The sequence below is a fragment of the Lemur catta genome, chromosome 17, assembly GCF_020740605.2.
Source record: "Lemur catta isolate mLemCat1 chromosome 17, mLemCat1.pri, whole genome shotgun sequence".
NCBI lineage: Eukaryota > Metazoa > Chordata > Mammalia > Primates > Lemuridae > Lemur > Lemur catta.
This window is the reverse complement of record NC_059144.1, coordinates 16,098,855-16,122,372: the sequence shown is the minus strand read 5'-3', so window position 1 is coordinate 16,122,372 and position 23,518 is coordinate 16,098,855. Positions and strand designations below refer to the sequence as shown.

At 45.3% G+C, this 23,518-nt stretch overlaps 1 protein-coding gene across 5 annotated transcripts in view; it reads left to right on the top strand.

The window, feature by feature from the left end:
• Positions 1-8,811: 8,811 nt before the first annotated feature.
• L3MBTL1 (L3MBTL histone methyl-lysine binding protein 1) overlaps positions 8,812-23,518 on the top strand; it is a 39,417-nt gene continuing 24,710 nt past the window's right edge. For all 5 annotated transcript variants that reach the window (XM_045528905.1, XM_045528904.1, XM_045528903.1 and 2 more), the window contains exons 1-7: positions 8,812-8,854; positions 13,417-13,562; positions 13,730-13,956; positions 14,460-14,601; positions 14,865-15,015; positions 15,139-15,262; positions 15,926-16,010. In XM_045528905.1, coding sequence (XP_045384861.1) covers positions 13,427-13,562; positions 13,730-13,956; positions 14,460-14,601; positions 14,865-15,015; positions 15,139-15,262; positions 15,926-16,010 — 865 coding nt within the window. In that variant the 5' untranslated portion in view covers positions 8,812-8,854; positions 13,417-13,426. The remainder of the gene's footprint in view (positions 8,855-13,416; positions 13,563-13,729; positions 13,957-14,459; positions 14,602-14,864; positions 15,016-15,138; positions 15,263-15,925; positions 16,011-23,518) is intronic.

Here is a 23,518-nt window from a genome sequence, read left to right as displayed (position 1 = left end):
TGTTTAGTAGAGACAGGGTCTCGCTGTTGCTCAGGCTGGTCTTGAACTCCTGACCTCAAGCCATCCTCCCACCTTGGCCTCCAGAGTGCTAGGATTACAGGCTTTTTTTTTTTAATCATCATGGATAATTTTAATAAGAACCATGACAATTCTAAGTAGACCTAAAAGAGAAGTTGCTTAACGTATTAATTACATGGAGAGTTTTTCTAATTGAAAAACCTTTAAGTCCTGCAGGAATTTTTTTTTTTTTTTTTTTTTTTGCGACATGGTCTTGTTCTGTTGCCCAGACTAGAATGCAGTGGCATCATCATAGCTCACTGCAACTCAAACTCCTGGGCTCAAGTGATCTTCCTGCCTCAGCTTCCGAAGCAGCAGCTAGGACTACAGGCATGTGCCACTACACATGGCTAATTTTTCTTTCCTTTTTTTCTTTTTTTTGAGACAGTTTTGCTCTGTTGCCCAGGCTAGAGTGCCTTGGCATCAACCTAACTCACAGCAACCTCAAACTCCCCAGCTCAAGCAATCCTCCTGCCTCAGCCTCCTGAGTAGCTGGGACTACAGGCATGCACCACCACACCCAGGGGATTTTTTCAATTTTTTTTTTGTTGTTGTTGTTATTGCCTGGCTAATTTCTTTCTATTTTTAGTAGAGACGGGGTCTCACTCTTGCTGAGGCTGGTCTCAACTTCTGAGCTCAAGGCATCCTCCTGCCTTCACCTCCCAGAGTGCTAGGATTACAAGCGTGAGCCATCACACCCGGCCTAATTTTTCTATTTTTTGTAGAGATAGGGTCTTGATATGTTGCCCAGCCTGGTCTGGAACTGCTGGCCTCAGGTATCCTCCTGTCTCAGCCTCCCATAGTTCTGGGATTACAGGTGTGAGCCACTGCACCCAGTCTGAGCCACCCACCACAAGGGCCTGATAGCTCTATTTCTAAACTCAGCCACTTCCTCTCTTTCTTTAAGAAAAGAAAAAAGAAATGCCCTTTAGTTCTTCCCTGTGTTTGTATACCTCATCAGCAAAACAAAAACCTCACATAGTGAGTTTTAAAAAAGGGAGGGGAATAATGATGCCTGCAGTTCCTAAATCCTGTTTCTTGGGTGTGGCTGGCTGGTTCCTTACTTTGGGTAAGACTACAGTAAGTGCTCACTTAACATCTATGCAGGGCCAGGCGCGGTGCCTCATGCCTGTAATCCTAGCACTCTGGGAGGTGGAGGCAGGAGGATGGCTTGAAGTCAGGAGTTGGAGACCAGCCTGAGCAAGAGCGAGACCCCATTTCTACTAAAAATAGGAAAAAAATTAGCCAGTCAACTAAAAATAGAAACAAAAAATTAGCCAGGCATGGTGGCTCGCGCCTGTAGTCCCAGCTACTTGGGAGGCTGAGGCAGGAGGATCACTTGAGCCCAGGAGTTTGAGGTTGCTATGAGCTAGGCTGACACCACGGCACTCACTCTAGCCCGAGCAACAAAGTGAGACTGTCTCAAAAAAAAAAAAAAAAAAAAATCTGTGCAGATAGGTTTTTGGAAATTGCAACTTTAAGCTAAACCAAAATCACTTTTACTGTAGGCTAATTGATATAAACAAGAGTTCAGTTCCTGCAGCATGTTCCTGGTCACAAAAACATCACTAAACTTCTAAGTAAAGGCCAGGACACTTCTGATATTAAACATTGAGATGAATGTGAGCTATACATAATTTAAGAAAGATTAATAAGTACAAATAAGAATTATTGATTAACCTGATTTTTGGTGAATCAGTAAGTGAGGGCAGTCGTAGTGGTGGTGGATTAAATCAAGGAATAAATGTTTTAAAGCAAAACTTGTCAGGGCCAGGAGCAGTGGCTCATACCCAGCACTTTGGGAGGCTAAGGTGGGAGGATCCCTTGAGGCCAGGAGTTCCAGACCAGCCCAGGCAATATAGCAAGACACGCTCCCCCCACACGCACACTGTCTCTACCAGAAAAAAAAATTTGTCAGGGGCATCTCCTCCACAACACAGGTCAAAAACCAACAATTGCTGGGCGAAGTGGGTCACGCCTATAATCCTATCACTCTGGGAGGCTGAGGCAGGAGGATTGCTTGAGCTCAGGAGTTCGACACCAGCCTGAGAAAGAGCAAGACTCCATCTCTATAAAAATAAATAAATAAATAAATACAGTCTAGCCCGGTGTGGTGGCACACATCATGGTCCAGCTACTCTGGAGGCTGAGCCAAGAGTTTGAGGTCACAGTGAGCTAAGATCCCACCATTGCACTCTAGCATGGGCAACAGTGTGAGAACCTGTCTCTAAAAAAATACATAAGTAAAAATTTTTTAAAAAGGCAATCTTTTTATATGCCCCTGTGGTCCACAATATGGCCAGAAGGATATCAAGATCACCAAGAATAATTTGGATGTTGCCAAGGACTTGTTTAAAAGTGTTTGTTTTCAAGTCCAGCTGAGAACTCTGACATTTACAAGAAAAAAGAAAAGGAAAAAAATAAATCACAAGCAGGACAGGCTGCTTTCAGGCACATTGTTTAGTGTCATGCATTTGTATGATTATTATAAACTTTATGGATTTTTTATTTTACAATAATTTGTATTCATTCATTTTCCAAGTTCAGGGTCATGGGTTGCCAGAGCCTATCCCAGCAGCTCAGGGGCTCAAGGCTGGAGCCAACCTGAGACAAATCGCCATTCCAACTCAGGACGCACTCACACACCCACACTCACTCTGGCTGGGACAATTTAGACAGGCCAGTGGACCCAGCGTGCACATCCTTGAGTTGAGGGAGGAAACCACAGTACCCAGAGAAAACCCATGAGGACATGGGGAGAATGTGCAAACTCCACACAGACAGCAGCCCCAGCTGGGAATCGATTTTTGTCTTCGTCAACCTTATAACAAAACGATGTGAAAACGAAATGATGCTATGCAAGGACCTGCTGTAACTAGCCAGCAAACCAGTAGATTGCATCTTCATACCCACTGTCATTCCATGTGCAAACAAGAAATCCAAAGAAGGAGAGATCCATTTTTTTGCTTATCAAAGGTAGATTCTTTTAATGGTTTTTATTTCACTGTAGTCTTTCCTGGGCAAAGTAGAAGTTCAAATCAAAAGTTAGATGAAAGTTACTTTAAAGTTCAAAGAAAGGAAGAAATGAACTTTTCTTTTGAGAGCCTCTTTTGTGCCAGGTGCTTGCTATTCATCTGCTACTGGAAATACCAGGTACAATGGGAGCTTGTGACCTTGTGCAATGTACCAAATAAAGACTCTCAGAAATAGCACCTGAGATTCTCCAGGCTGGAGTAAATCTCTACCATCACCTTGTCCTGACTCTTATCTGATGCTTCAGTTGGCTGTTGCTTTTCTTTTACTTTTTCTTTTCTTCTTTTTTTTTTTGAGACAGGATCTCACTCTGTCACCCAGGTTAGAGTGCCTCGGACCCCTGGGCTCAAGTGATCCTCCTGCCTCAGCTTCCCAAAGTGCTGAGACTACAGGCGTGAGCCACCGCACTCAGCTGGCTATTGCTTCTTTATATCCATTCTGTTTATCTGGCTCATCATACCTGGAACCACACAGTGCATTTTTTTAAGGACCTGAGTTATTATAAAGGGCTTTATTGTACTGAGCCATGGCTGTCACACCATTGTCTCTTTTTTGATTCCTCTGTTCTTTTGTTCATGTACCTTGTACTGCATTAGGCAAAACAGGTAAATAACTCAGATTCCCAGACTCAAGCAGCTTGTGGGTTCAAACAAGGCGCTGTAGTCTCTCCAGTACGAATGCAGGCTCAGGAACCAAAATTCTCGCTGTAAGACCCATAATGACTTAATCTCACTGTTAAAATGAAATTTATGGGAGGCCAGGGTTTTGTACTAGCTCCTGCATTGGGCCCCAACAGAACAAAACCAACCCAAAATGGAATTACTAATGCTGAAGTTCTATGTCACCAAACTGAACAACTAACTTGTTTTTCTGATCTTCCAAGATATCAGGAGAGAGATGACGGCCAAATCCCCAAACAGACCAGTGTTAGCCTGTATGACAAGGAAGTTCCCTCTGCTTTAACCCTTACAAGGAAAGTAACCTGATGTTAACCAATCTGCTTTTTGTATTATGCTATTTCCTTGTTTCTACCCAAGCTACCTTATAAAAATTGACTATTCTGTCATGCCCAGTGGAGCATCTTTTCTAAATCTTTAGATGAGACACTGCCTGATTCATGAATCACCAATAAAAGCCAATTAGATCTTTAAACTAAATTTGTTGAAATTTTGGTTTTTCATCTCACTAAACAGTAAGAAAGAGACAAGCAGCCCCTGGCAGCCGGGAGCTGGCCTGGCACTCACTGCTGGGCCTTGGTGTTCTGTTGAATATACACATTTTCACAGAACACCAACAGCAGACAAGACTGTTCTAAGACCACAATGGAATGAGACAAAAGCAAGTCTATTCCATAATCATGTCTGAACACAAACGAAACCAAGAACATGTCTAAACCTCGAAAGGACCAAACATACCCTTAGGCTGGCTACTATGAGTCACAAGATGTTTTTACCAATTTTAGGTGTATCCCTGCTCTGTATTTACTACCTTCTAGAAAAAATTTAGATACCAAGTCATGCAATTACCCCTTCTTCCTAACAACACTCAATCTAAAGCAAAGCCCTGCTTCCTTGAACTCTTATCAAACTCACCTGACACCATATTTGCCATTTTTAATACCTACCTTTTGCTGGGATATCCCTTGTACCTGCTAACCCAGGGATTCCAAGTTTCTGGAAGTCCTTAAGAGGAACCTCTGATATGCTCTAATGCTGTGGGAAACCTACCTGTATTACTCCCTAGTGACCTGAGGTCTCAGCTGAGATGGTGGAGGTAGGGAAGGCGACAGTGACAGAAACTACCCCAGGTAGTGCAGAGGCAGCTGAAGAGGATAGGGAGAGGGTTGAGTCCTGGCTTTGCTCTGTACTAGCTTGTAAGGCTGGTGACCTCTGTGAACCTCACAGTTCTCATCTCTAAAATGGAGCTTCCAGGGCCAAGCACAGTGGCTCACACCTATAATCCTAACACTTTGGGAAGCCAAGGCAGGAGGATGGCTTCGGGTCAGGAGTTCCAGACCAGCCTTGGCAATATAGCAAGACACTGTCCCTAAAAAAAAAAAAAAGAAAAATTTAGCCAGGTGTGGTGGCGCGTGCCTGTAGTCCTAGCTGGTTGGGAGGCTGAGACGGGAAGATCGCTGGAGCCCAAGAGTTTGAGGTTGCAGTAAGCTATGATCACGCCACTGCACTCCAGCCCAGGTGACAGAGCAAGCCCCTGTCTCAAAAAACAACACAAAGCAAAAAACAAAAACAAAAGAAAATCAAAATTCAGGGAACTGGTGAGGATTAAAAGCACAAAGTATAAAATTGCTTTGTAGAACTGGACTGTGTCCTGGATTCTGACACAGGACAAGACCATGACATTTCCAAGACCCTTAGCAAAATGCCCTATTTAAATAAAAAAAAAAGTAAAACTGATTTTTTTAAAAGCTGCTACTCTGGTTGAAGTAGGGAAATTGCTTGGAATTCTCCCCACTAGGCACCTCCGGCTACTTTCCCCAAACATTCATCCTTTGTTTGTTTTCAAATTATGTCCTTAGAAATACAGCCCTAAAATTCCTGGTTTATACATTATGCTATTCAAAATACTTCAGTCTTCTACAAATGAAATCTAATTTCATCTGTCTCATTAAATCACATAGCTTGAATCCTGTTGTGCAAAATTTATGTAGTCATTTCATTAAACAGGAATTTGTCAAATCAAATGCTGCTTCAACCTTTGCAGGGCCATTGGCTGCCATGAGATACACCCTGTAGTACAAAGTTGCCCACAAAATTGCTTATATGAGTTGAGCTGTCTGAGCTGTCAAGAGCTTCTGGGGTCACACACTCTGGAAACATCCTGACCTCGTGCTTTGCAGCTCTCCAAGTTGCCATCTATAACCTTAGGATCAGTAGCGTGACATTTATATGACCCACATCCCCTATGCCTGCACAATTTGTCTATTCTGGGAAATTTTTTTTTTTGGGGGGGGGGACAAGGTCTCTCTCTGTTGCCTGGGCTAAAGTGCAGTGGTGTCATCATAGCTCACTGCAACCTCAAACTCCTGGGCTCAAGTGATCTTCCTGCCTCAGGAGGTTATCAATTTGTGATCTTTCTGTCTTTTTGATATAGGCATTTAAGGCTATGAGTTTCCCCCTAAGGAATGCTCTTGCTGTGTCCCAAAGATTTGGATAGATTGTGTCCCCTTTGTCGTTCAGCTTAAAGAATTTTTTGATTTCCATCCTTAATTTCATTCTTAACTCAATAATTGTTCAGCAGTAGGTTGTTTAATTTCCATGACTTTGTGTAGGAAAAGAAATACTTTGAGTGTTTCTCATGTGCTTGATTTCTAGTTTTATTCTGCTGTGGGCTGAGGAGATACATGGTATGATTTTGATTTTTTTAAATTTTTTTTATATGAAGGGGTAGGGGGTTGTGAGGAGGGGTGCTCAGTTTCCTTGTTTGTTTTTGTTGAGACAGAGTCTCACTGTGCCACCCTGCGTAGAGTGCAGAGGCATCATTGCAGCTCACTGCAACCTCCAACTCTTGGGCTCTAAGTGATCCTTCTGCCTCAGCCTCCCAGGTAGCTGGTACTACAAGTGCATGCTGCAATGCCTAGCTGCTTTTTGTTTTTGTTTTTTTTTCCTTTTCTTTTCTTTTTGGTAGAGATGGGGTTTCACTCTTGCTCAGGCTAGTCTTGAACTCCTAAGCTCAAGCAATCCAACTACGTTGGCCTCCCAGAGTGCTAGGATCACAGGCGTGAGCCACTATGTACTGCCATCACTTATGGGAAGGACTGGACTTGCTCACTTGCTCCTGAAGACAGACTGGGACCAGCAAGGCAAATTCTGGCTATATGAGGCAGAACCTTCCCCACATCATTTCAACTTGGGAGGGGCTCCTCATTCCTGAAGGCGTTCAAGCAAGAAATGCTTGATGCCAGACATTAAGACCACCAATATAGGCTGGGTGCAGTGGCTCACACCTGTTATCCCAGCCCTTTGGGAGGCCAAGGTGAGAAGATCACTTGAGGCTAGGTGTTCGAGACCAGCCTGGGCAACATAGACCCCATCTCTTAAAAAAAAAAAACAAAAAACCAAAGACCACCAAAATACTGTTAATAGGCAGAAAAATAATGTCTCAGCAACTGAAATCCGTGTTAGTTGTTTGTTCCTAGGCCCTGCTAGCTCAAATTCCACTTGTCTGTCTTAATCACTATCTAAAAGAAACATTTGTTCCTGAGAAGCCATGTGTTTGTGTAGGTTCCCCACTTTCTTTTAATCTTCTCAATACCTAAAATAAACCTTTTGGAATCCAGAACAAGCACAGTCTGGGTAGAGATGAGAGAAAACTGGGCGGATGGTTGTGTGTGTACTGGTGTATAAAGAGGCTTCCATTGTTATGGCAACCAGCATCCTTGACTGATGCAATCCTGTTCCCAATAATACGAGATGTGATTAAAAATTGACATTGCAGCAAGGAAGAACACACGCAATGCGTTGGCGTGGCAACCAGAATAGTTACAATTCTGCATAAATTTAAACCTGTTGATCACAGCAATTTGGGGAATTTGTTCACAATTAATTAGGAACACTTTTCTCTAAACTGGAAGTCAGGAGCCTGGAGGTCTGACCTGTGGCCATGACCTAAGGCCAAATAGACCTCAAATTCCTTTTCTGTAACAATAAGAGATTAAACTAAATCATTAGTGTGCGAGAGCGGGCCGGACTCTGGACTGTACCAAGAGTTGCCCTACTGTCATCTGCATGCACTACATCATTTAATCAATCAACAGATATTTATTGAGCCCTCACTCATTCTGTGCGCAGCTCTGGGCTAGGCGCTAGGGATACAAAAACTAGTGTTTCCTTCCTTCTTGGAGTTTGCACTCTCTTAATCTCTTGAATTACTCAAATCTTTGTGAAGTTACAGCTGTGGTATGTGTAAGAAAGACTGGTATTATGTGTTACCAGAACCAATAACAAGGAGATTTGACTAGGTAAAGAGATCAGTCAAAGAAACTGAAGCCCAAAGGAGCTGTAACTCGCTCAAGGCAACACCAAGACCGGAACCATTACTGAAAACAACCCTATGCTATAAATTAGATGACAATCTTTACAACTGTTGAAATGGACGACCAGGATAAAGAGATATCCCCAGGTCACACCATCAGCCAAGGGCAGTGGGGTCACCTAAATGCAGGCGCAGCTGATGCCGCCCTTTATGCCAGACAGGGCCAGGACTAGAAACCACGCGACACCCTCGGGTGTCCTTTCCTTCGGTCGCACACGCCCTTCACCCTTCCCCGAGGCAGTTTTCTGACCCTCCAGGGCTCCCCTTCTCCAGGCGGAGGGCAGGTGCCCTGGAAGGCGTTGGGCTGAGCGGCCACTCGGCTGGGGTGCAGCCTTGTCTTTGTCACCCATCACTCAGATCGGGGGCCCACCAGGCTCCTTCTTCCAGCTCGGTGGTCCCCGCGCCCCGCTGCCCGTGGCTGGCTGTGATGCAGGGGGTGAGGGGCAGGAAAAATCCCGGGCCGCCTCGGCGGTGCGGCCAATCGGCCCCAGGGGGAGGCGGCATTAGGTCCGCACAGCTAGGGCCTCGAAGGCAGGCGAGAGGGCGCGGACGCCGCGGGAGCCCGGGCCTGCGCCCCGCGGACCTGCCCGGCGCGCTGACTCCTCGCTCTGCGTCCTGCGGGAAGGCGGCCCCGCCCCCCTGTGCGCGCAGGCGCGCCGCGCCCCGCTCGGACCGCAGCTCGGCGCCGGGCGGCCACCGGCGGGCCTGGCAGGTAAGCGTCCCGCCGCGCCACCGGCGCCGCCCAGCGCGGCAAGTGCTCGGGTCCGCGGCCCTGCGCCTCTCCCCTTCCGAGCGCCTCCGGCTGGGGGCGCGGCCGGGAGGAGGCTCGGGAGCTGCGCGGGGACCGCGGGCGGGGCGGAGTGCGGGGGGCCGGGCGGGCGCGAGGCTCGAGGGCTCGCGGGTCCTGCGGGGTTGCTGCGGGCTGCGGCCCGGAGGGGCGGGGAGGGCGGAGGCTTCGTTTGCAGAGAAATGCAATCCATTAAGAGTTTTTCATTAATGGAAGGCAGGGCAGAGAAGGCGGGGTTTTGGTTTTCTTAGGAAATGGGTCATTTGGCAAACTTTCCTACTATTAATTGTCAGTTTTTATGATGAAAAATGGAATTTCTTTCTTTTTTCTTTTTTTGACATAAAAAGAAAGAATAAAAAGAATTCCGCCATTTTGGTGTTTTAAAAGTAACCGTTCTGCGGAGCTGACGGATCAGTGACCGCCCCGCCCGCTGCTGTCTGTCGTAGTCCCGGGAGTCGGGTGGCGCGTCCCGACACTCGGCGGCTTCCACCCGCGCCCGCGTCCCAGCCGCAGCTGCAGCGGGAGGCAGGGCCGAGGCCCCAAGTTTGTGGCGCTAAATCTCCCTGGGGCTGTGTGTGTGTTGGCTTCAGGGTATTTGTTTAGGGCACTAGGTCCTCACCCCCGGCACCTAGAGCAAGAGCATTTATTGGGCACTTTTGTATACAAGGTCTTTGAGGGCAGGGAATGGGGAAACCTTAGCAGACAGAAAACACGTGTACACATTCAATAAATGTTTATTGAGCATCTGCTATGTGCACCCCCTGGGCTGGGGATACAATGGTTGTTTTAGGTCGGGTTCCCTGGGAACAGACTCTGATAGGGAGGTCTGAGTGTAGATTAATTGGAGTGCCCTTGGGAAAATCACCTGTAGGGGAGTGAAGACGGGTCGCAGGGCTTGGGCAGAGGAAGGAGTTGAACTGCTGATGTATTCTCAACAGAGGCCTCAGCCTGACCCAAGGGAGGCCCTGAAACTGAGATGGCCCTGCAGAGTTGTCCCAAATTAAGGCAAGGGGTGGGGCCTTTATACCCCATATCAACTAACCGTTGGGTGGCTGCTTCCAGGAGAGAGTGCTTGGGCGGCCAGCTGAGGGCTGAAAACTTTCTTCCGTGTCTTCCAGAAGCCCATGACTCTTCTGGGTTCCCTCTCACCTCATGGCAAACTCCTTCTAGGTCTCTTCTGCTAGATCTTCTTCCCAAGAAGAAGTGTGCTGCAAGGCTTCCACTTTTTATTTAGACTCAGTTCTGTGGTTTTAAATGCCATCCCCACATGCTGGTTTTCAAATTTATAAATCCATTCCCAACCTTATGTGTTATCTCTAGAATATAAGCTTCGTGAGAACAGTTTGTCATGTTTGTGACTATCTCCAGAGCACAGAATGGTGCTGACACCTAGTTGGCCTTGCTGAAAAAAAGGTGGCAAATCACTCTTCCCTGATAGACAAGAAACATGTGATGGGTTTTGAAACAGAGTGGAATTCTTTCAGAAGTAACCACATTCACTCTTAATGACTGCCAGTGTTTTGAATAAAAAGATTAACTCTTGGCTGGATGCATGTGGTGACTCATGCCTGTAATCCCAGCACTTTGGGAGGCTGAGGGAGGAGGATCACTTGAGGCCAAGAGATCAAGACCAGCCTGGGCAACATAGAGACACCCTGTCTCTACAATAAAAATTTTTTAAGAAATTAGCCAGATGTGATGGCATGTGTCTATAGTCCTAGCTACTCAGGAGGCTGAGGCAGGAGGATCTCTTGAGCCCAGGAGTTCAAGGCTGTGGTGAGCTATCATCATGCCACGGCACTCCAGCCTGAGGGACAGAGTAAGACCTTGTCTCAAAACAACAACAACAGCAACAAAAAGACCCCAAAAGATTGACTGTATTTAAAATAATTTAAAATGGTATAAGTACTTCACCTGTGCAGAGCAAAATAATTGGAATTCAAATTCTGGGAATTATGTTTTATGATATTAAAAAATGGGAAAATATGTCTTGGTTGCTTTGAATGTTGCCTTAATTAATCAGGTTATATATCTAGCTTTTGCCTGCCTTATTATATGTCTAGTATATAACTTTATTATTATAAATGTCTATAACATAGAGGATAGACTCTGTATTTTGGGGAGGAAAAGCTGGAAGGTAAATGAATACACAAGAACAGCAGGAGGGAGGGAGGGTAGGATAAACTGCCACCATTGCCAGCTGATTTTGCAAGCAGGCAGATAAAATGTTACTGGCCAGAAGCTGCCAAGCTCCCTGGAATTTCTGGTAAAAGGGAGTGGATTGGTGTTTGTTGAGGGCCTGTTGATATCAAGACTTCACATACTTTTTCCATTTCCAATCTTTGCCAGAGCCCTTTGAGGCAGATACCATTACCACCTTCATTTTACACATAGGAAACCAAGGCTCAGAGAGGGTAAGCTAAGTGGGGGAGCTAAGAGTCGAACTGGAGTCTGTCTTAAGCCTAGGCCCATGTTCTTTCCTTTAATCTGTGTGCCAGAAGCCCCTGTCAAGTACTTCTAACACCTTAAATCAACCAGTATCAATCACTCATACAGTATTTTTTATTAACAAGTTCACATGACTGAAATCCAACACAAATACTTATTGAGCACCTACTGTGTGCCAGGCACTATTATTCTAAGTGCTGGGGATATAGTAGTGAACAAGACAGATAGTCTTTGCATTTATGTGGTGATGACTGACAAACAGAAATAAATGAAGATCATTATTGGTTGTAATGAAGGATGTCAGCACAGTAATAAGATAGACAGTGGTGGGATGGGGTGAGGGATGTGCTGCTTTAGAATTACAAAATCAGGAAAGACCCCTTCCAAGGAGATGGCCATTGAGCCGAAGCCTGGAGGACAGGAAGGAGCCAGCTAAGTGGAGAGCTTGGGGAAGAGCATTCCAGGTGGAGGGAACAGCAGGGGCAAAGGCTCTGAGGTGGGAAATTTTGCCAGGCAATAGAAGGAAACCAGAGTTTGAAGAGTGGGGAGGATGAGGTCAAAGAGAGAGGCAGGGGTCAGATTCTGGGGAGTGATGCACTTTTATTTTATTCTAAGAGCAATGGAGAACCCTTGAAGAGTTTTAGATAGGGAAATTATGTGATTTGGTTTATGTTTTTAAAGCTTTCTCTTACTGGAGAATGGACTCTAGAGGCACAGGAGAGGAAGCAGAGAGATGGGTTAGAAGGCAATTTCAGAAGTCCAAGGAGAGCTGATGGTGGTTGTGACTAGCATAGTGGCAATGGAGATGGAAAGTGGTCAGACTTTCAAATGTGTTTTGGAGAAGGCGCCAACAGGCCAATTATCATATGTAGAAAGCTGAGCTGTCCAATACAATAGTCATGGCCCCTGTTGCCAGCCGTTTGTTTATTTATTGTCAGAGATGGGGTCTCACTATGTTGCCTATGCTGGCCTCAAACTCCTGGCCTCAAGCAATCCTCCTGTCTCAGCCTCTCAAGTAGCTAGGACTATAGGCATGCACCACTGTGCCCGGCTACTGTGGCCATATAAATTTCTTTAAAATTAAATAAAATAAAAAATCAGTTCCACAGTCACACTAGCCACATTTCAAATGCTCAATAGCAACATATGACTAGTGGCTACTGTATTGGATAGCTTAGGAGTAGGACATTTCCGTCATCATAAAAAGTTCTACTGACCAATGCTGGTGGGCATCTAGGACAGTGGACAACATATTTTAGGAGTTGAGTAAATGGTAGCTATTAAGTATGTTTGTTACATCTCTAGGTCTTTTTTTTTCATGTCTTTACGTGTTGAACTAACTATTTATTAAATCCTTATACTGCCTTTGCTTTATTAAAACAAACTCATATACAGACTAGGTTTTCTTTCATACACTACCACTTTGCTCCTCAGATGCATGCATTTGTTCAACAGATGTTTGAGTGCCCCTTCTGTGCTTAGGGTTCGAGGGAGGGGAGGATAGCAGCATAGAAGAACATGATCAGGAAAGATACCACCTCCCAGGAAGATGAACCCTGTATAGGTGAAGGAAAACCTGGCATTTGAGGTCTCTGAATCTTCAGAGGGAGAAGGGAATGACTCTAGCGGGAATGGAAGTGAGGGGTCCAGAAAGACTTGAGTTTGGGTGTGTCCTGGGCTATGGCATGAAGACAACTGGCCAGAAAGAACCTTGGCCTGAGTGATGCTCTCTAGAGTCAGTGCTGTATGTCACGGTTTACAAAATACCCTTACACATGCCATCATGCCCATCCTTACAGAGACTAAGGGAAATGTAGAGCTTGGCCAAAGCCCACCCGCTGACATGGGTGGAACCAGGAGCCAAGCCTGATGCTGGTCTCTTAAGATACCCTACTCCCCTCAAGACTGAGGCCTTTCTCTGCAGGTTTCTGGCTTGAGGGTGGCCATCTCCTTTGAGAAACCCCCTCCCTTTCCATCTCCACTGGTTTCATAGCAAAGGTCCCCTCCCGATCGCCCTAGGGTCTGTGTTTGGCTTGTAGGCCTACCAGGATGGAGGGGCATGCTGAAATGGAGATGCTGAGGACACTGACGGGGCCCTCCACAGGGGAGGTCAGCGTGCACCTGGTGGCCAGAGACAGCCCAGGTTCCGGTCCTCATCTGCCGGCAACTGCCTTCATCATTCCAGGTAGGTCAAGCCAGAAGTCTGGGAGGAGCATCCCTATGGTGGATCCTGGAGAGCAGATGATATTTTCACTTTCCTACACTTGCCTTCTTTCAACTGTCCACACATGTATGGTAGGATTGAGGGAGGGCCACTAGGCTCACCCGTGTCGTGTCTGTATCTGTTTACAGCCAGCTCGGCCACCCTGGGCCTGCCCAGCAATGCCCTGGATGTGTCCTGCTTTCCCCGGGACCCAATCCACATAGGTGCCCCGGAGCAGGTGGCCAACAGCGAACCAGTTACCGCCACCGTTCTGCCGCAGCTCAGTGCGGGGCCGGCTGCCAGCTCCAGCGCCAGCACAGTGCGGCTTCTGGAGTGGACGGAGGCTGCAGTCCCGCCCCCTGGGAGCGGCCTGCGGGTCAGTGTCTGGGGATTGGCTGGGCCTCCGGAGCCACAACTGCGGGGCGGGGTCTACAGGCCCAAGGCTGGGCCTGAGGCAGAAGGGGGCGAAGCTGGGGTGGGGCTTTGAGTGAAGGACTTCAGGGGCATGGCTTGGGTGGAAGCACTCTCAGGCCCGAGGGCCTCTGGGGGCATGGCGTGGAGTAAGGTACCCTGGGACTGGACATGCAACTGCCCAGGGGCGTGGCTTGGAGTTAGGTACCCTGGGACTGGGCCCATGTGTGTCGGGGGTGTGGCTTAGAGTGGGGCATCCTGGGATTGGGTCTGCAGGTGCCTGGGGGCGTGGCTTGGTGCGAGGGGCCCTGGGGTTGTAGCTTGGAGCGAGGCACCCAGGGGCCAAGTCTCGGGGCGTGCTGGGGGACGCGAGCTGGCATGAGGCGGCGAAAAGGCGACGGTGCCGACTCCAAGGTGGGTCAAGGGCCGGCACAGGAGTCGCGATCCTCGGACCCTCCTGCGCTCCAGTTCCGGATAAGCGAGCACACGCCGCTCAACATGGTGGGAGTGGAGCAGCCCCAGAGCCCGGAGCTGAGGCGGGAAAGCGTGACCCAATACGAAGATGGCGGGCCTCCGGCAGGAGATGGCGATGCGGGCACCCAACAGCCCGGTAGGAGTCCCTCTCCCCGGGCCCTGAGCTGGGACCCTGCGCGGTTGGGGCGAGGCCTGAGCTCCCTGAGGAGCCTTGGTGGGGGGCGTGGCCCGGGGCGGTTTCTACAGGTGCACCCCGGGGTAGAGCCTCAGGTGAAGACTGGGGAGGATGTCCAGTGCGGAGATGGGACCAAGATGGAGGCAGGGCCTGAGGGGGCGTGGGTGGAGCCTGAGTGTGGTCGTGATGGGGTAGGAGGCCTGAGGCCCATTTGGCCTCCGCAGAGGACCTCCCCCAGGATCCTCCAGAAGATCCCCCTCAGGACTCCCTCGAGGATGATAGCTCCTGCCAGTGCCAGGCCTGTGGGCCTCAGCAAGGCGCCGGTCCAGATCTTGGTTCCTCCAATGATGGCTGCCCTCAGCTCTTCCAGGAGCGGTAAGGGGAGGAGGTCACAGCCCTACTTGCTCTGACTTCAGCCCCATTCCTGTTCAGGGCTTAGGAGAGGGGTTGGGTGGTGCAGGGCAGGAGGTTCTTCTCCTAAGGCCGCCCCTCTCTCAGGTCAGTCATAGTGGAGAATTCCTCAGGCCGTGGCAGCGCTTCTGAGCTTCTCAAACCCATGAAGAAGAGGAAGCACAGGGAATACCACAGCCCATCAGAGGAGGAGTCTGAGCCAGAAGCCATGGTAAGAAGAGGGCAGTGGGCAGGGAAGGGGGAAGCTAGAGCCTATGCTGCAATTCCCACAGTCCCCTCAGTCAATCCAGGTCTTGAGACTAGGCCAGAGAAGATACTCATAATGATTCACTTATCATATTTTGGGGTCCTATCTTGAGTCCCTACCTATACCTGGTAAGAAGGAAATGAATTAATCATTCTGATTTTCTGGAGCTCCTATCTTAGTCCACTGTCATGGTTAAGACATAGTCACGTGAACTGGCACCCAAAATTGATACTCAGGCAGGTGGAAAACTCCACTGCTGGAGTCCAGTATGTAGGCCAGAGGCCAGGGAGCACAGGGCTTTAGCTGCATAAGCTGGAAGAGACAAAGCATGAAGATTCTATTGGACATGTAAAATCAGCACAGAGCAGACTTGTGTGCTTAGTTTCTCTACCTGGTAATAAGGAGAGTTGTAGTTAGGCTGTGTAACCAGGATCTGTGTACTCACATGAGTGTGTGCCCAAGTGGTAGGGCGTTGTCTGTATTTCTACTGGTAGCCTAGAGGAAATTCTATCTCTTTGGGGTAGAACACCACATGGCCAGAGCGCCAGATAGGGGCCAGAATCAGAGGCTAGGGCTTCACCCTAATTCATAAGGACAGGAAGCTGGCATCAGGCTTGTCTTCTACAGGAGAAGCAAGAAGAAGGAAAGGATCCAGAGGGACAACCCACCGCTAGTACCCCAGAGAGTGAGGAGTGGAGCAGCAGCCAGCCTGGTATGGTGGCCTGTGTGTATATATTCGTGTGAGGTGTGTATACTTTTGGAGGTGTGAGGCTGGGAGTGTGGGTTATGAATGTGATGGTGTCTTATGCATATATAGATGAGCGTGGGTTAGTGTGTATGAAAGAGAGAAAGACAGTGAGAGACTGTATGGTGTATACATTAGTATATGTCTGCTCTTAGCGGTTATATCATGTGTTTGTTTATCCTCTGTTATCCAATTATGAGTAGGCCCCACTGCCAGGGAGGTCTCCACTCAGTATCTGAAGGTTTGAGCAGCCTTTACTGGCACCACATGGCATTGCTTCTCTTTGGTGCTATGGGCAAGCCTGCCCTACTTATTGGTCTGACCTTCCTCTTTGGGACCCCATTCTGACTCTTTTATTAGCATTTATCATACTTATAATCACCTAGATACTCTATAGCAATTTATTTAGTCTGTCTTCCTCCCTCAAGACTTAGATTTCATCAGCACAGAGACTGAAATGTTTTCTTTTTTTTTCTTTCTTTCTTTTTCTTTTTTATTCTTTTTTTAAATTTTTTTATTTTTGAGACAGAGAGTAGAATGCAGTGGTGTCATCATAGCTCACAGCAACCTCAAACTCCTGGCTCAAGGGATCCTCCTGTCTCAGCCTCCCAAGCAGCTGGGACTACAAACATGTGCCACAACACCCAACTAATTTTTCTATTTTTAGTAGAGATGGGGTCTCACTCTTGCTTAGGCTGATCTCCAGCTCCCGAGCTCAAGCAATTCTTCCGCCCTGGCCTCCCAAAATGCTGAGATTACAGGCGTGAGCCACCGTGCCTGGCCTCTTTTTTTTTCCCTTAAGAAACGGGGTCTCTCATTATGTTGCCCAGGCTGGAGTGCAGTGGCTATTCATAGGCATGATCATGGTGCACTGTAGCTTCGAACTTCTGTGCTCAAGCAATCCTCCTGCCTCAGCCTCCTGAGTAGCTGGAAGTACAGGCATGTGCCACTTCACCTGGCTGTTGAATCTGTTTTATTAATCATTGTATACTTAGTGCTAGAGCCTGGTGTGGAGCAGGTTCTCAATCAGTGTTTGTTCAGTAGGTGAATGAATGATGTGTATATTGGTGGTTCCTCTTGGACTATGCTCAGTTGCCTGAGTTACTGTCTTTCCCATCCCAGAGAGAACCAGAAAGGTGAGGTCAATTCTTAGGATGTCCTTCTGTCTCTTGATGGATCCAGTGCCAGCTGGAGGAGTGCAGTCTGTGTCCAGAGTTCTGAACTTCATAGTGCTTCTTCCAACTTTTGCCCATTATAGCCAAACCAAAACTTCACTGCTGTGTTCACCTAAGGCAGTCACATCAGAAAGCAAAGTTCTCTCTTAAGTTCATGGTCTCTTAAGACACACAGAGGAAAGAAACAGTGACCAACTACTGTTGGCTCAAGTGCTCTATCTTACTTAGGGAAATAGATTCATAAATCAGCATTCGTTTAGCTGGGTTCTGTTGACCAGCACAAAGTTATCTTTTGATTCATGCCACTCATCATCTTAACTATGAACATTAATGTGACATTGGTTTCTGGGTATTTTTCTTCCATTCCTTTTTTTTTTTTCCCTTTCTTTTTTCTTTTTTTCTTTTTTTTTTTTTTATTTTTTTATTTTTTTTATTTTTTTATATATATTTTATATATATATATATATTTTATATATATTTTTTTTATTTCAGCTCATCATGGGGGTACATAAGTTTAGGTTATATACATTTTCCATGTCCCACCCATCCCCCCGAGTCAGAGTCCCAAGCGCGTCCGTTCTCATTCTCCAGACAGTGCACCTGGCACTCATCATGTAGTCATACCTCCATCCCCTCCCCCCCCCCACCTCCCCGGGTCTGCACCTTCAAGCATGGCTTTCTTTTTTCAAGGAAAGAAATTATGAGTAGATGGAAGTTTGCATTTATGATGAAAATGTTTTCTACTCATTTTCTAGGTCTTCTGATGGAAGCATCTGGGGTAGGGATGGGTGTTGGGATTGTTCGAGTTTCCCATGCAGTTTGATAGCCACCTATTCAATTCACGTCCCACAGACCTGACATAATCTAGTATTGGTGGAGTACTACAGTAGTTCAAGAGTTAGACATGTGTGACTCATGTACACACTTGGACTTTCTCTCATATATATCTCTTTTACCTTTTCAACAGCCATTTTGTGTGAATGATCATTTTCTGACACACCATTGCAAGTCTTTACAATTTATTTAGTCATTAATACTATTCTGTTTATGTTAACAGTTACAGTAGTCCTCCTTTTCCTGTGGGGGATATGTTCCAAGACCCCCAGTGGATGCCTGAAGCTGCAGATGGTACTGAACCCTATATAGTATGTTTTTTCTATACACACATACCTGTGATAAAGGTATGATAAAGTATATGATAGACAAAGGGATAATTTTTGTCTTAGGAGGGACAAAGTTGGATGGTGCAAGATTTCATCATGCTACTTGGGAGGGTACGCAACTTAAAACTTACGAATTATTTATTTCTGGGAATTTCCATTTAATATTTTCAGACCACCATTAATCGTGGGTAACTAAAACTGCGGAAAGCAAAACCTCAGATAAGGGGGGACTACTGTACTGATATTCTCATGTCATCTCTCATTCTGCCCACATCCAGATCAAGTATCTCTAGTGGTACTCTTCAGATCAGCCTGTTTTAGTGTTTTGAGATTCAGAGCAATCTTTCAATAATGCTATTTATTTATTCTATTTAGTTGTCTAAAGTAACACTGTAGTTACTTTAAACAAGCATAATTGGGTTATTTATCCTTTTATTAATTCTTTGTATTTTTTGCATATAAGTCCTTTGTCAGATGTATATATACAAATGTTTTCTCCTCGTCTATCTTGCTTTTTTTTTCCTAAATGTTGTCTTTGAGCAGCAGAACATTTTCACTTTGATGTCCAATTTATCAATTTTTTTAATGGTTCAGGCTTTATACATACATTTTTTTTTCTTTTTTTTTTTTTTTTTGAGACAGAGTCTCGCTTTGTTGCCCGGGCTAGAGTGAGTGCCATGGCGTCAGCCTAGCTCACAGCAACCTCAAACTCCTGGGCTTAAGCGATCCTACTGCCTCAGCCTCCTGGGTAGCTGGGACTACGGGCATGTGCCACCATGCCCGGCTAATTTTTTCTATATATATTTTAGTTGGCCAGATAATTTTTTTTTACTTTTTAGTAGAGATGGGGTCTCGCTCTTGCTCAGGCTGGTCTCGAACTCCTGAGCTCAAACGATCTGCCCGCCTCGGCCTCCCAGAGTGCTAGGATTACAGGCGTGAGCCACCGCGCCCGGCCTATACATACATTTTTATAAGGTACAGGTTCTTAATAGCTTTATGGAGGTATAACTCCACATACCATGTACTTCATCCATTTGAAGTGTACACCTCAGTGGTTTTTTAGTATATTCACCCAGTTCTGTAATCATCACCACACCATCAATTCAATTTTAAAATGCTTTCATTACCCTCAAAATAAACCCTGTACCCATTAGCCATTATCCCCCCAAATGCCCAAACTCCCTCCAGCCCTCGGCAACCACCAATCTGCTTTCTGTATATTAGATATTCCTGTTTTGGACATTTCATATAAATGGAGTCATACGTGTGGTCTTTTGCGAATGGCTTTTCACTTAGCACAATGTTTTCAAGGTTTACATGTTTTACCATGTATGTACTTCATTCCTTTTTATTGCTGAATAATATTCTGTTGTATAGATATGCCACATTTTGTTTATTCATAAGTGGATGGACATATAGGTTGCCTCTACTCTAGAGCTATTATGAATAATGCTAATATGAACATTCGTATACAAATTTTTGTGTGGACATGTTTTTCCTTGAGTGTATACCTAGGAGGAGATATGGTCATATGGTAACTCTGTGTTTAGCCTTTTAAGGAATTATCAGACTGTTTTTCAAAGTGGCTGCACCATTTTACATTCCCCCCAGCAGTATATGAGGATTCCAATTTATCCCCATCCTCACCAATGCTTGTTATTTTCTATCTTTTTTATTATGGTTATCCTAGTGAGTGTGAAGTGGTATCTCATTGTGGTTTTAATTTGTATTTCCCTGATGGCTAATGATATTGAGCATCTTTTCATATGCTTATTGGCCATTTAGATATATTCTTTGGAGAAATGTCTATTCAGATCTTTGCCCATTTTTTCATTGGGTTTACAAAACAGATTTTATATTGAAATACAAGGAGTGCCATATGGAGTTGGTGAACAACTTGAGAATATGAGTATGTAATTCAGTACCCAACACTGATCAGTATACCACTTACAGCAATGCTTTTTTATATTTTATTATTTTAAATTTAGCAAGTTTCTTAATGGAGGTCCCCAATCTATGTTTACATGCAAAACCCTATGAATTGTTCATTTTCTGGGAAGATGATCCATAGCTTTCATTAGATTTTCAAAAGGGTCCTTTTATGCTTCCTAGAAACTGAAGGTGGCTGGGTATGATGGCTCAAACCTATAATCCCAGCTCTTTGGGAGGCCGAGGAGGCAGAATCACTTGAGCTCAGGAGTTTGAGGTTACAATGAGCTATGATCGTGCCACTGTATTCCAGCCTGGGTAACAGAGCAAGACCTTCTCTAAAAAATAAAATTAAAAAATAATAATAAATATACTTGTATCTTCCATTAATTGTAGTGTATATTCAGGGCAATTTGCATCTATGGTCCTGGGTTACAGTCCTCAAACTTGCCCCAAATAAACTCTCTACTTTAAAAAAAAAAAGAAGCTAAAGACAACTTTAATGGCTGTGATTGGGTAAATACACCATAGCATTAGGGAGCCTAGCGTCTTCAGTTTGGTGTTCCCAGGCATAGATCCCTTTGAGGCACATGTTAAACACATGTACCAGGCTTTTGATTAAACTTTCAATCTCTTAAAGTGAACTGATTATGAATTGGCTAACTATGCTCTATAAGAGATAGATAAATACAAAGATATATCTGTAACATATTTAAAACAAAAAGACCCAGTACATGGTGCTACCCTGATTACTGCTTGTTATCAGTTGTTCTAGAACCTTGGCATTCTGTTCTCTTTATGTTTGCTGTTTCTCTTACAGACATTGTAGTGAAAGGCCTGACTAGAACCATTAATTGGTGAATTATCTGTACTGAAATAACTGAAACCATGCTGAAGAAGCTTCCCAGGGGAGTGAGCAGCAAGGAGAGAGAGATGGGAGGAAATTACTGTGTTTATTTCTAGGGATGCACCATTGAAGAGCAGGGTTACAGCAGGGGAGGGAAGAACCAGTAATGGAAATAGACAAGGAAGAAGAATAGAACTAGGAGAGTGTAGTAAGAAAGAAGTGCCAAGGTGGAATGAGTAGTTGGTAGCAGATGACCATGAAGAGAGTTAAGGAGGCCAGTCACCACGGCTCACACCTGCAATCTCAGTACTTGGGAGGTCAAGGTGGGAGGATAGCTTGAGGCTAGGAGTTCTAGACCAGACTGAGCAACATAGTGAGACCCTGTCTCTAAAAAAAAAATAGCTTTGTGTGGTGGCTTGTGCCTGTAGTCCCAGCTATTCAGGAGGCTGAGGTGTGAGGATCGCTTAAGCCCAGGAATTTGAGGTTGTGGTGAGTTATGATTGCACCACTGTACTCTAGCCTGGGTGACAGAGTAAGACCTTGTCTCAAAAAAAAAAAAAAAAAAAGAGAGAGCGACCTTTGAGGAATAAGAAAAAGCCACTGAATTTTGACCCTAGTAATTCAAGAGAGCAATTTCCCTGGTGTGTAGAGGTAGGCATGACACTGGGTGATTAACAAGGGAATTTGTCAAAAGAATGTAAAGTTAATAATATCCGCTTTTTATTCTTATTCTTTTAGTTTTTGTTATTATTATATTTTTTAGAAATAGGGTCTCATTATGTTGATCAGGCTGGCCTTAGATGCCTAGGCTCAAGCATTCCTCTTGCCTAAGCCTTCTGAGTAGCTAGGACTACAGGCTGCCACCATACCTAGCTCTCTGGCTCTCTTTATTTTTTTAATGTCTGCAGGATATTTTTTGTTTCTTATTATTATCTATGCCTTCTTTATTTGTTTCTTTATTCTTTTTCTTTTTCTTTTCTTTTTTTTTTTAAGAAACTGGATCTTGCTGTGTTGCCAGGCTGGACTTGAACTCCTGGGTTCAAACAATCCTCCCACCTTAGCCTCCTGAGTAGCTGGGACTACTCAGTGCATGCCACTACACCTGGTTTTAGATGCTTATTAATCTTATTTGTCTTTTCCTTTTTTTATTTCTTTACTTCAATTTTCTTTTTTTTTTTTTTTTTGAGACATGGTCTTGCCCTGTCTCCCAGGGTGGAGTGCAGTGGCATGATCATAGTTAACTGCAACCTCAAATGTGTGGCACAAGCAATCCTTCAGCCTCAGCCTCCCAAGTAGCTGGGACTAAAGACATGGGCTACCGCGCCCAGCTAAGTTTTTATTTTTTTATTTTTTGTAGGAATGAGGTCTCACTATATTGCCCAAGCTAGTCTTGAACTTCTGGTCTCCAGCAGTCCTCCTGCCTCAGCCTCCCAAAGTGCTGAGATTACAGGCATGACCCACCATGCCTGGCGTACATTTTCTTTGGGTTGATTTCACTTTTCTTTTTCTAACTTCATGAGACTAATTTTATTAATTTCAGCCTTTCTTCTTTTCTAATGTGTTCATTTAAACCTGTCATTTTCCTCCAGGTACTGCTGCATCTCACAGTTTTTGATATGTAGTATTTCCATTATTGTTCTTCTTTTTTTTTTCTATATATATTTTTTTAGTTGTCCAGATAATTTTTATTTCTATTTTTAGTAGAGACGGGGTCTCGCTCAGGCTGGTCTCAAACTCCTGACCTCTAGCGATCCACCCGCCTCAGCCTCCCAGAGAGCTAGGATTACAGGCGTGAGCCACTGCGCCCGGCCTCATTATTGTTCTTTTATTTAACAATCACAAGTGCCTACTCTGTACCAGAGTACCAGACACTGAAATAGATGCTAAGAGTTCAGAGTATACAAAACACATTACTAGCACTTAATGAGCTCAGAGTGTAGGGTGTAAAATGGATAAGTACACAGGTAGTTATTATGTAACAGTATGATATGTGTTGTGTTTGGGATATATAAATACAAGAGACTGTCACAGAACAAACTCTGCCTCCTAGAGTCAAGGAAGGCTTCATAGGGTAAGTGGGGTGAAATTTTATCCATCCATCCTTATTTAACAAACATTTGTTGACCACCTCTTCTCTAGGTGCTGGAGCTATGACTGAGTGTTAAAAAATGTAAAAAAGATAGGAGGATGGGACAAGGCGGGCTCAGGATCTTTGAAGCAGAGGTAGCAGTCTGTGCAAAGGCCCAGAGACACAGGGGCATGGAAATGCATGATGAAACTGGAGTGATAGAGTGGCCAGTTCACCATGGGCTTTGTGTGCCATAGAAAGGTGTTTAGATTTTTTATTTTTGGTTGGAAATG